This window comes from Xiphophorus hellerii, chromosome 2 (genome assembly GCF_003331165.1).
Source record: "Xiphophorus hellerii strain 12219 chromosome 2, Xiphophorus_hellerii-4.1, whole genome shotgun sequence".
Taxonomy (NCBI): Eukaryota; Metazoa; Chordata; class Actinopteri; order Cyprinodontiformes; family Poeciliidae; genus Xiphophorus; species Xiphophorus hellerii.
The window spans coordinates 5,876,655-5,890,351 of NC_045673.1; the positions used below are offsets into that span (position 1 = coordinate 5,876,655).

The window sequence follows — 13,697 nt, forward strand, 5'->3', positions numbered from 1 at the left end:
ATTAAATCGACATTACAGTCCCGGCAACCAGTGCTAAAGATATACAGATTAGGAAGAAAATGAAGAGCCCACTGCTCTGAACCCCATTGAAACCCTCATGGTTATTCTGCCAAATATTGGTTTCTGAACTCTTCCTGAGTTAAAACATTAGTATTGTTGTTTCTAAATGAACATGAACTTGTTGTTTCTGCATCATTTGAGGTCTGAAAGCTCTGCATCCTTTTTGTTATTTTGACCATTTCTCATTTTCTGCTAATAAATGCTAAATTTTTGCTTGGCATTTCAGAGTCATGTTGTCAGTGGTTCATAGAATAAAAGAACAATGTCAATTTTACTCAAACATATATCTATAAAAAGTAAAATCAGAGAAAGTGGTCATTTTGCAGTGGTCTCTTAATTTTTTCCAGAGCTGTATATATGTGAAATACACATCCTTAACCCACGTCTAAAAAATGTAGAAAACATATTTGTGTTTGTGTGTGCATACTTGCTTTGACATAATTTATTGTGCTTAATTTATACCTTCATATTCTAATAGACTACTAAAAAATTGTTCAACCTACATAAATTAACCTTCTGGTGCCATATTTAATTCCTAACAGGAAGTTGTGATTGTTTTGCAGGATTCTGATTGGTTGACATAGGTTTTAGCTTTGCACTACACTGCCCTCTATGGGTTTGGCATGTTTAAAACAATGATCACCTCCGTTCTTAGGCGGATTTATTAGTTTTTTACACAATGTGGCAGAGATATTGTGTAACCAGGTGCATACCTACCTGGTTACGTGTGGACATAGCCTAAGATTTGGCGATTTGCAAACTCACTCTATGTAGTTGAGGTGTGAATCAAAGTATGAATATTTCGTGAAGTATGGAGGAGAATCGGTGATGCTATGAGCCCATTTCGCTTCGAAAGCCCCAGAGAACTCAAATTAAATGGTTGGATTTATATTTTTTTCAGGGTGAGATTATTTTTCTGGATTAATACAAACTTATGTTAACACACATTTACCAGGGGTAATATTAAATAGGCACTGTTTATTGTGGCCACATATAACACTTAACACATGGCAAAGAAAACTCAGCAGAGAAAACATTACTTTAGCTGAAATAACATGAAAACTCTGAAGAGAGTGTTGGCAAAAAGGTTCCTCCAAGTTTCACAACCAGTAGCGACGCTATTGAATAGAAACTCTTTATCATAAATGTACATATATTTTCTGAGGAAATTTAAAAAATTTACATAGTTTAGTTAGTCTCCAGACTGTTTCTTGACTATCACAGTCAACACATCCATGGAGAGAAGTGAAGGGTGATCAACAGCCTTTATACTCTAAAAATAAAATTGACTAAAATTGGAGCTATGAGATTTCTGCCCAACAGCGACAATGAGCAGAAAGAAAGCCATCAGTATTGTGAGAAATCCCTCCCACGTGCTTTTTAATCTTCTGCCATCTGGAGGATGACATCGCTATTCCGGGCAAGGACAGCCAGAAAGGAGTGAATAAGCAAGAAAGGAGTAGATCCCTCCATTAATACACATATTTATATACTCTTATCACTCATAAAGGAAGTTACTTTAACATTATTTTGAGCTTGAAACTTCCCAATAAATGTAATCACAAAGAGACGGACTTTTTTGCAGTTTTTTTTTTTATATTCATAGACTTATGAAAACTTGTTCTTATTTCATTCAGAGTAAAAATTGTATAAGAACTGATGACAGTGTCAACATTTTAGGAACAATCTTGATTCATAAGATTTAATGGTAAAAATAGAAGAAGCACAAGGTAGCAGGTTTAAAAAATTATAGCTTATACAAAGAAAATTTTACATAATTTTTTTCTCCATTCATAAGTCATGATTTCTTCGTTTGGATGTCAACGATGTGTAGCGAAGACACAAAACAAAGAACCAAAGCAACTGAGTAAAGGTGAACTCCCAACTCATTAGTTAAGACGAACTGGCAAGAAGTAATTAAGATAAAAGTACAAAAATAAACTATTTATTTTAAGGAGCTTTGCAATGGCTTTCATTTCTGTAGTATAACCCAAATCCTAACATAAACTGCAGTTTTTTTTAGTTGTTCACTATTTGTCATCCGCTGAAAATAAAACACAGTTTTATTTTAGCAGTAATATACAGTAGACGTAAAGTTTGTCAAAATTGGTTCATTTATTCTTCAAATTTATTTTGTTTGGTCAAAAAGTTATTTCTCCTGACATTTAATGGTATGTAAGTTCTGTGGTGCTGCTCTTGACAGTTGGTGGTCACCATAGCAACCAGTAACTGGCAGCTCCCTTTTTCTGTTGCCGTCGGTAACTGTGGGGCAGAAGCTCCTGTTAGCTATACCAACTTCAAAATAAGTCACAGAAGGCATAAATGACCAGTTTGACCCTAAGCTTCAGGGCAACACAATTAAGGTCAAAGAGATTATGAAAGATTAACGTCTGGTTCATAAGTAAATAAAATCTTATTTTGGACGTCACATGTCCTGTGTTTAAGCCACCATAGTGACAAGCATGCTGAGAGGAGAATACCACAATTAATCTTATTCCTACTAAACGTTTTAAAGGGAAACAACAACATGACTGGCAATGCAGCCTCAGTTTTACCTCTCTTCCAATTTAGGAGTTTAAGCTTTGGCTAAAAAAAGAAATATTTTAGTTATTTTAGAGTTGGGATGAAGAACAGCTTAAATTAATGCTGTTAATTTAGTACCGTACTATGAGTAAGATGTGATTTCACCTGGAAACTACATGGGTTTAATTTGACAAATTAAATGACACTGTGATGGGGTATTACAGTTTAATTAAATGGAAAAGGTTTCTGAATGTAATTCTCCCATGGATACAATATATTTTTGAGTTTTAACTCATGCTTTAAAAAAGTTAATCTCTTCTCTAAACAATCTGCTGTTATGTTCTCATAATCTGATCTGATCAGTGATTTTCAGATGATGAGCGATGTCTTAACCCAAAACTACATTTTATGTTCATAGCTTTTATTATCGCCTTTTTAAAATAAATGTTTTAATAAACTTCATTCTCAGTTCTCACCTTTATGGGGACTTTCACTGTCTATAAACCTTACTTCTATGACAGTGACAGTTTATTTTTCAGGTTGCAGGTTGCAGATAAGCTCATTCCTTCTGGATGAGCTTATCCAGATCCTTCTCCTCTAGTAAACTTAAAAATGCACTAAAAGTAGATTACTCTAATTTACTAAAATGCATGTGTTACTCACAATCTCCAACAGTGCATCCATCTCTAAAATCAGCATCAGTTTAACTAAATTATCCTCAGAAAAAGGGAGAAATAAAGTAATATATGTATTTATTTTACCCTATATACCTGTATTCTTCTCATAACTTGATGTATCAGTTATTATGCAAAAACTGTCTCAAATAAAAACCTTAGTTGTATTATATGCGTTTTGTTATTTTACCAGGTTGTAAGCCCTTTTCCCCCTAGGCAATATACATACATAAAAATACATCATACACACAAGTTACAATATATAATATACCTTTTCACATATGTACACATAGGAAGGGACATCACAATACAAGCATAAATTCAAACTATTATCAGATTATCTTATATATTGATGCTTTTTAGTCATCAATATTAGTTATAGTTATAGTTTAGTTGTTTAAATGTCAAAAAGTCACTGGCAGAGGACACCACAGGATGTGTTGAAACAAGGAAAGTTCATTTATCGACATTATTCATCAACCAAATTTTAAAAAATTATTTTTTCCCCACCACAAACACATGTTCAAAGTACCACAGCATATAAAACAAACGATGCCAAGCTCTGTGGCAGTCATAATAAAGAAGCCAATTCAATCTGCTCTTCATATGTTTGACCACCAGGTGCCGCCAAATAAATGTCTGTTTTGACATAAAGACTTAAAGTAACGCATTTTTATTTTTATTAAAGATGTACAACCCGAGAGCTTGATAGACGTTCAGCACAAACTCATTTTCTGCTAGTATTATGAATTATTTCGGTATTAGGGAAGAAGTATGCTGCCTTTTTTCAGTTTAACGTTTATTAATCATGCTTACTATATATAATTCTTTATTAATTATTATTACTATTATTATTATTATTATTATTAGTAGTAGTAGTAGTAGTAGTAGTAGTAGTAGTAGTAGTAGTAGTAGTAGTATGTTGAAAAGGTTTCAGATGTCGTTTGCTCTAATATGTACTGGTGTACTGTACCTTTAAGACTCGTTTCCAGGGAGAGCGGGATTCAAAATTTGGCTCCGCCTCCATGTTCCTGTCTTCGCGGAAACAGACATTAAACATTAGCCAAACCAAAATGGGGGCAGCTCTTGATACACCAGCGAGGTGCCTTCTCTGTGATGTTATGACCCAAAATCCCGTCACCCTGAAATGCAACCACCGGTTCTGCCGAAGATGTATTGGAGACTTGTGGAGCGTTAGCCCGTCCGGACCATACCACTGTCCTGAGTCCAGGTGTAAAATTGTGTACCAGACCCTTCCGTTTGATAAGAGTTTCATACGGTCGCCTACACCGATTCGACAGCCACCTCCACGGAGTACTGCAGGTAAACCGGATACACCTTTGACTTGTAACTGGGCAATACACACATAAAGGAATATTCACAATCTGTTACGGTTTACCGGTAACTAGAAGAAGCTAACCTAGCTAACGTTAGATGTCTTCCGGTCATAGAATGCTATTAACTAAGGTTTTAGGCTTGCCAAAACATTGTTATTACCAGCTTGTAACCCAGCATTCCTCAGCAGCTTAACATTAAAAAGCTAAATGCGGTTCTGTTCGTGTTTGGAGATCCTGACCAGAAGAAAGAAACCAATCAATTTAGAAAAGCATTTCTATGTGAAAAGGTGCTTTATAGTTTATAGTTTTAACAGAATGAGCTATAAAGTACAATCACTGATCAAACCATTTCTTTAAAGTAACAGCACTGAGGTTTATCTGTTTAGTGTGAAACATTTGTTTGTAGCTAATTAATTTCCCTTTGGGATTGATAAAGTATTTTTGAATTTGAATTTTGAAGAAAGAAAACTGTAAAACTGCATGGTGTAAATTTGAATTTAAAAAAACTAACCATGTTACGGGAAGTGAGATTACTGTAAATAATGAAATCCTTCAAATCGCTTTTCAAATTCTTTAGAACGCTGGTTAAATCTGTGTTGAAATCTTTAACACAGATTGATATTTGTTTGCAATAGCACGATCTGACTCTGAAACTGGTAGAAAAATTCAACTTTTGACTTCAGTGATTCAGTTCGAACGAAAATCCCGTATTGATTTTTTTGCTTGGTAAATAATCACAGGTACCTGAACTCTGAAGAATTTCAACATCAGTTTGTGACCTTGAACTCAAGCATATTTAGATTATGCATCAGAAAAATAATACAAAGCTCACTAGAAGTCCACCTCTGAGTGGTTCAAAGAATTTGGGAATGGCCTACTCAAAGTCAGGACTTTGATCAAGGAGGCTGTCACGTTACCTAGAATGGAATATTTATTCTGGATTTAAAAAAAAGTGAACCATTTTAATTAATCTGTCCCTTCAGGATGTTGCCATCATAACTTACTAGCAGAAATTCACTCATCATTCGCAAAATTGTGCATAAACTTTGCATGTTCACCAGTCAACGTAACTTTTTTTGTACATCATCACATTTATGTTTCCTGTATTTTATTCTTTTCTGACCAATCACTGCAACTTGGCTGAATTTTGACCAATCCTTGTGTTAATTCAGTCTCCTTCTCATCAGTGTTGACCTGCTTGCATTGTGTTTGGTACAGCGACATCATCCAGTCATAGCGAACAAAGTACGTCTGCCTCGGACTTGAGAAGAACCTCGCTGACCAGTCGGCTCCTTGGGAAGAGAAAGGCCACCACACCCGTTTCAGAGGAACATGTGGCAAAGCGAACCTCTGTGGAGTCTACCAATGACCGGTCCAGAACCGCTGAGACTCCCACCGCCTCCTTCTCAGATAAACCTGAAGATCCAGCTGATGCGGGGACGTCCACAAAACCAATCGACCCAGAACCCACACCGTCTGCGAGTGGTGACGGCGAATCCCTCACCAAGAACTCTGACAGGAAGTCAGCTGAAAGTGATTGGTCTCAAAAGTCCAGCGGATGATTCTGACAGCTCCAGTGAAGTAGATCTCTGCGACGCTCCTCTTAATGCAACCCCCAGGAAAGACGCGACAGGAATTCCCACTTCACCAAAGAAACTCGCCTCACCTGGAAGCGCTGAAGCCTGTCCTGAGAGTTTAAGTCCAGGGAACAAATCAGCTCCAGTCAGCAAGTCGCCTCTGATGTCCACTTCTGCCTCCTCCAACCGTTTGGGCCTCTTCCTCAGACCAGAGAAGTCAAACGGCAGCCCAGTCCCGTGTCATTACTGCCCTAAAACGGGGCACCAGCCGGCTGTGAAGACCTGCCTGGTGTGTGGGGCGTCCATGTGTAAGGAGCACCTCCGTCCTCACCTGGAGTCGCCCGTCTTCCAGAACCACACCCTGGTTTCTCCCATGGAGGACATTTCCCTCTGGAGGTGCCAGGAGCCACCAGGAGATCAACCGGATCTACTGCAGGCAGTGCGCGGCGTGCGTGTGCACCGTGTGCACCGTGATCGGCTCGCACCGCGACCACGCCTGCATCAGCATAAGGGAGGCGGAGAAGGAGCTCAGGGTGAGAAAAATGCATCTTTTACCTATGTTCTCCAGAACAAGGTGGTCAATGGTTTCACCCAGAAAACATGCTAAACCCGGTGGTTGGTGCTAGGACAGTCGGCCCATCGCGTTTTTGAGTTAAAAAATGCTTTAAAGTTGACAGGTAATGTGAAAATATCACTTGATAATTATGTGTTATTGAAAGATTGAAGATCAATACCTGAACACCAACTATAAAGTCTTAAAAAATGCTAGCATTTTAAAAAGTCTTAAATAAATAAGCAGTGCTTAGCCCAGGTGGGGGCACAAGTAAAGCCTGGTGGCTTATAATACACTGAGGGGGAAAGCTGTATATGTTTAGAGATGAATGGTGTCATGAATTCTTGATTGGTGTTTTTTATGTTTGTTGTGATTTTTCCAGGCAAACCTGAAAGAAGAAATCAAACAGCTGCAGGAGGCTGAACAGGAAGTGAAGAGCAGAGTGACTGAACTCACAGAGAAGAAAGAGACTTTCAGAGTAAGAGGAAACTAATTTGACTAATTTATCTTTGGCATAAAGATCTTAATATTCTTTTAGCAGTTTAAACCAAACTGTAGTCTGTTTGCTTTGTCCGGCTAAATTTTCTGAACCTATGTAATTGTTTAATAAACCCATTTAGATGTGCAGCCTTAGATCTATCTGTTGCTCTTTATGAGGCCAATCCTTGAAAATGCTTGAATTTCAAGGTTTGGAAAGTGCTTGATATTCAAACTGCACAGTTTATTAATAAAGTGCAATCTAACATATGATTAAAAGCTAAAAATGTGGAAAACATTATTTACAGTTGAAACCAGATATTTTCATACACCTAATAAAAAGATAAAGATATTTTTTTCTGACTGACTATAGTTAAATCTGACTAAATTTATTTTTGTTTTAGAAATAATTTAGCAAATTATTTCGATTTGCTAAATTACAGAAAACTTAAAATATCTTATAGATATTTTTTTTCTTTCCTTGTATATTGTGTTTAAGCATTTACTTTGAGCAAGTTTGGTTTGTCTCAATGTAGTAAATATTTATTATTCCTAATGGCGTAATGACTTTTTGATCTTGCTTAATAAAAATAAAGGTTGGCTTATATCTTCCACATTAAACAACGTTATTAAAATTGAGGGATTTTTTTGTTGTTGTAACATTGTGTTTTGTTCTCAGACATGAGACATTTCAAAACATAGAATCTTGTTATATTTTTGATACATTTAAATTAATTACAAATATAAATACTCTACATCTGTTTGCTTCTGGAATTTGTGCCTTGTGAGAAATGCTTGCAGGAAGACATCTAAACAGTGTCAAATTGGAAGCTGACACCAGATGGTCTGCAGCAAGAGTGATAACTGATGTGGCAGAATAAACAATGGATGATTAAGGGTCGAAGTTTATGAACCAGAGACAGAGGAGCATGAGACCACGGATGCACAAGACACCTCATTGTTCTGTGGGTTCATCAGTTCCTGCATCGTTTCTAAAGGAAGTAAACAAGAACTCTGAACTTTGCACTCTACTTTACGGCAGCTTGTAGGTGCAACACACCTGTGACTCAAGAGAACAGAAGAAGCAATTATGCTATGTGATTAACTCAAGATAATTAAATAAGCTATGTAACTAGGACTGCCCTAAGGAAATAAAAAGAAAGGGTCTGGGAGGAGATTGTCACTAAGACGCTCCTGTTCTGTTCTCCTTGCAAGTTAATCTAAAACTCAATTGTCTCTCTCTTCTTTTTCAGTTTGAGAATGCTTAGGTAGATGAACCTGACAATTTTAGTTTACTTTGTTGCTATTGCAGAATGCGTAATAATGATTACAGTAATAAATTATGTCATATAATAGTGAAAAGGTTTGAAAACTTACCTTGAAAGTGGTTGAAAAGTGCTTTAATTGTACGATCCGTGTGAAATAACTGCAGATAATTATTTCCAGTCATTCTTTAACTCTGGTCTTCTGATTGTATCTCACAGTAATATCATGACGCTGCTCTCCTTTCGTCTCCAGGCGGTTCTAACCACAGCGCTGGACGGAGTGAAGCAGCAGTACGGCGCCATCAGAGAGGCGTTGGATCAGGAGGAGCAGTCGGCTCTCCGCTGTGTGCAGAAGGAGGAGAACCGGGTCCTAGGCGGTCTGGAGAAGAAGCTCTGCCTGCTTCAGAGCTCGCTGCGGTCCATCCAAAATGGCCTCCACAACCTGGAGGGTCTGGCCGACGCCAGGGCCGACACGCGCGCTCAGGACCAGGCGTTCATAATGGTCAGCTGGAGTTCTCTCTGTTAGATATACGGCCATTTTATTACAGAGTAAAACAGAAATATCTTCTTCTTCTTCTCGACTTTTCAGGAGTACAGCAGGATTTCTCAGCTGTAAGTAATTAAACTTCTGCTTTTTCTTGCATTTTAATGAGGGCAGTTATCTAACCGAACAAATTAACAATAGTTTAGAGTAAATACTGTGCTTAAAAAGCTTTAAGGAGTTCTGGTGTTGTACTCTTTTTCATTAGGAAACAACAGAGAGGACATGTGCTTTCAGAGAAACAGCATCTCTGTTACAGGTTATAGTCTAGACCACAGGTATTAAACTCGAGGCCCGGTGGCCAAATCTGCTTCGCCATAGCATTTTATATGGCCCTCTAGACTCCAGATGCCAAATTTCATCAGTCAGTCCTTCCAGTTTTTTGTGATTCCTTGATCACTGAAATCCACACAAAATCTACAGGCAGCAGCATTTTTTCGTGCTAGTAATTTAATTTGAGTATTACAATATTTTTTCTTTTGCAAAAATAGTCAAAAACATTGGACTTAAATGATACTAACTCCTACCTGCAGGTGGCAGTACTTATTACTTTTACTCCACTGCTGCCTCAGCTGGCCTCGGAGAAACGATCATTTAATGATCCTGATATATAAATCTCTACTCGGTCTAACCCCGGCATATTTATCCACTCTCCTACATAGAACTGTCAGTTCTCGTTCTCTACGCTCCAATCAACATTATTCTTCTGCATGTCTCACGCTTTCGAACTGAAAAAGGGAAGCAGGCATTCAGTGTTTTGCCCCCACAGCGTGGAATCAGTTGCAGTCTGAACTTAAGATGTCGGAAACGATTTCACTGGACTTATTTCGAGCAGTTCTTAAAGATAGGCAAGCCAGATTCTATGAACAGTGTCATTGTGTTTAAATTGTTTATATTGTTTTATACTTGTGCATATGTATTAATTGATTTTATCTTAACCAGGTTGCTATGTATTGCAAATTTTTTGCCCAGGTCCCTCTTGAAAATGAGATCTAGATCTCAACGGGGTTTACCTGGTTAAATAAATAAAGGAAAGTCTTACTAAATTTTAAGTTATAGTCTGCAGTCAATGTGACGGGTAACAAAAAGTCACATATTCATAGGTAAGTGCAAATATTGCAGAATTCCTTGCAAATATTTCCAAATTAGCATTACGGAGTCAGTTATTTTGATTGCAAAAACATCCCAAAAATAATCATGAAAACCTGGATGTTCTATACTATTTAAGAACTTATCGAAAACACAGATATTTAATAACATTTTAACAGTTTCTTAATGGGTTTTATCAACTCATTCTTCCACATCCGGCCCTTTAAGAGCATTGATGATCTTGATTTGGCCCAGAATGAAAAGGAGTTTGACACACCTGTCACCTGTTCTAGACTCTGATTCATGCCTTTTATCACCTGACAACTACTAGAGTTCAGTGTATTTTAATGCTACTAAATTAATATGAACTTGTTTTCTTTGCATTATTTGAGCTCTGAAAGCACTGTATTTTCTTCTTTATTTTGATAATTTCTCATTTTCCTGCAAATAGATGCTAAATATTTGCTTGGACGTTAAGAGACATGTTGTCAGTAGTTCATAGAATAAAAGAACAACATTCATTTTATTCAAACATAGACCTATAAAGAGTAAAATCATAGAAACTGATCATTTTAAGGGTAATTTTTTCCAGAGCTGTAAGTACAATCTGTGTGCTATTACATGCATTTGCAAAAACACTCATTCTTCTTAGTTAGATGTCCCAAGAGTGTGATTTTAAAACTTGTTTTTCCTTCAAGTCATCAAACACCATTATTCATCTTCATTATGATCATATGGAGTGTTTTAGAGACTTTGTTTGGGACCCATGAATCCAGTAGTTTTACTCTAACTCTGCTCTTCCTCACCAGCACCAGTGAGGTGGGGAACTGTGCCGATCAGTTTGCGCCTCCAGAGGAAGTGGACCGCGGCCGACTGAGCTGCCTGCAGAGGTGGACGGAGAAACGTCTGGACGCCGTCGTCATCACCATGCCGGGGAAAGACAGAGACCTCTATAGGCTGCTGTGTAAGAAACACTTCACACCACATCCTCCACGCTCGTTATTTTAGCTTAGAAAGCAGCGCTGAAACAATTAATCATGATGAATAGATTACTAATTCTACCAAAAACTCCTCAAGCGTTATAAGGTTAAGTTTCAGTATTAAAAAAATCACCTATTGAGCACCTTTTTCTGTCCTTTTACTTATCAGTTAATCCAAAAATAGACAACATATATTAGTAAACTAATCATTATCGCATAAATAAAAATAAGTTTGATAATTTCTGTTCTGATGATTAATATTTTTTGAAGAGCGATTTTATTTATAGCACATTTGTAACAGCCTCGGCTTGTCAAAGTGCTTCACAACATCACAGATAGATGAATGACAAAACAAAAATAAAAATGAAGTTTGTTAATAGAGCGTCCTGTAAAGAGATCTTCTCCCTGCGTCCAGACGGCACCGTTCCTGCCATGGACGCAGACACGGCTCATCCCAAGCTGCAGCTGTCCCAAGCCAACAGGAAGGTGGCGTACAGCGAAGCCCCGCAGGCCTACGCCGACCACCAGGCTCGCTTCAGCTCCTTCCCACAAGTCCTGGCGTCTTCCCCGCTGCAGGGCGGCCGCTGGTACTGGGAGGTGTCCGTGTCGGTGGACGACGGGCGCTGGAAGGTGGGCCTGAGCACGGCTCAGATAGAAAGGAAGGGCCAGAAGGACGGCTCCCGTCTGGGCTGCAACAGCTACTCCTGGTGCCTGGCCTGCGACAAGAGGAAGCTGGAGGCTCTGCACAACAAGGAGACGGCTCCGGTGAGGGCCGACGGCCTGCAGCGGGTGGGAGTGTTCCTGGACTTCGAAGAGGGCAGCTTGTCGTTCTTTGATGCGACACCAGGGGGCAGTCTTGCTTTATTGCATTCTTACAAGCACAGTTTTTGTGAGCCTCTGTACCCGGCTCTTTCCGTGTCCAAAACCCACCTGACCGTCTGTGACCTGTTCCACTCATAAACCAGATTAAACTTTTACATTTCTGACAGCTTGTGCCTTCTTTTCATGAAAATACTTGATACCATAAGGTTTGTTTTTATATTCTGCTGAATCTGAAACATTCTTAGATGATTTAACACTGGAACTGTACCATGGTAATAGAGTTTATGTAATATTCCCAACAAAGATAAAGTTTTTTGTAGCCTAAGATTTTAAATGAAAGGCAAGCTAAACATGTTTCATTTTAATTTGTTTTCCTTCTTCTTCATGCTGAGCTCCTGTGGAATAAAACGCTCGTTTCAAACACAAAGCCTCGCCCTCATTCCTTCACATTTCAAATAGAAACACAGGTGTGGGTGGCGTGTTTCCCTGGAGCGGGAGCTAACTTTGAAACCCCCGCAGCCTCGCAGCTCCACTGACAACAAACGGCTGAAACTCCTCAGACCGTCGCAGATCTGAACACGTGAAATTGTCCTTTTCCTTGAAGAATGTGGGTCATTTATTCTGACTCGGGTTTCTGCACAGCTGACGTCATTTAGCAGGGTAAGACTGTTTACCTCGCCTGCTTATTGCCCTCCTACGCAATTCCACTGGAGGCTTTTTTTTTTTTCTTTCACTCGACTTTAATCTTCACTGCTCTCTGGGTTTTCTCCCATTAACACGGATTGCTCCGGTAGCATTTGAACCGGGCCAATCAGCGAGTAGAGGAAGAAGTGAAAGGTGATGTTGATTTTATTTAGGTTTTTTGCATTTTAGAATTGTAGTTTTAGCAATGGCAGCAGGAAAAACGAACAAAGCAGCTTCAAAATATTGAAATAACACTAAAGCTGCAACTTTTATTCTAAAAATGTTTTTTACATACCACTCTGGATAAAATAAGTTTCTCTGATTTTGCTTTTTATATGTATATGTTTGAGTAAAACGAACGTTGTTTTTTTATTCTATGAATCTACTGACATGTATGTAAACTGTTGTATTTATTAGCAGAAAATGACAAATGGTCAACATAACAATAAGATGCAGTTCTTTCAGACCTCAAATAAGGCAAAGAAAACAAGTTTATGTTAATTTAGAAACAACAACTACTAATGTTTTAACTTAGAAAGAGTTCAGAAATCAATATGTGGTGGAATAACCAGGAGGTGATCAATGAGGTTCAGTGCAGTGGACTCCTAATTTTTTCCAGAGCTGTATTTGTTAAAACTGTCACCATGTCGCGATGGTACAATATGTGAAAAGATGGAGCTAATCTACCTTCTCCTTGAGCTAAGTTGTTGCTGCTCGAATAAATAAAAAAAAAAGAAAATAAAAACAACCAATCAGAGCCAGGAGGAGGGTCTTGGCTCTCAATCAACCTCATGTAATGGCTGCTCAATAAGCTAATGATGGAGAAACAACTTACTTTTACAGAACAACCTTTAATCTGCTCTCATTGGTAGCCATGCTAACTAGCCTAGCACTCAGAAGCTGTAGTAGCAGAGAGTGATTGACAGCGCTAAGGCCCGCCTCTTGGTTCTGATTGGCTTTTTCTAGTTAGAACTGGGAGAAGACAGGGGAGGTTTATTTTTTTTCACAGATTATCTATCTCATACCATACTGTCACAAAACAGTGACAGTTTCAACGAATATGTAAGAAAAATAAAAAAAATTTATAAAATGTACAAACTGCATCTGTAACAGCC

The 13,697-nt window shown here is 38.3% G+C and overlaps 1 protein-coding gene across 1 annotated transcript; it reads left to right on the plus strand.

The window, feature by feature from the left end:
* The first annotated feature begins 4,277 nt into the window (after positions 1-4,277).
* LOC116710125 (E3 ubiquitin/ISG15 ligase TRIM25) lies at positions 4,278-12,325 on the plus strand. The gene is given in 9 exon segments (XM_032548961.1): positions 4,278-4,580; positions 5,813-6,147; positions 6,149-6,577; positions 6,579-6,704; positions 7,107-7,202; positions 8,720-8,968; positions 9,056-9,078; positions 10,906-11,060; positions 11,492-12,325. Coding segments are annotated over 9 exon segments (2,256 nt in total). The 5' UTR covers positions 4,278-4,282; the 3' UTR covers positions 12,037-12,325.
* Positions 12,326-13,697: the final 1,372 nt, after the last annotated feature.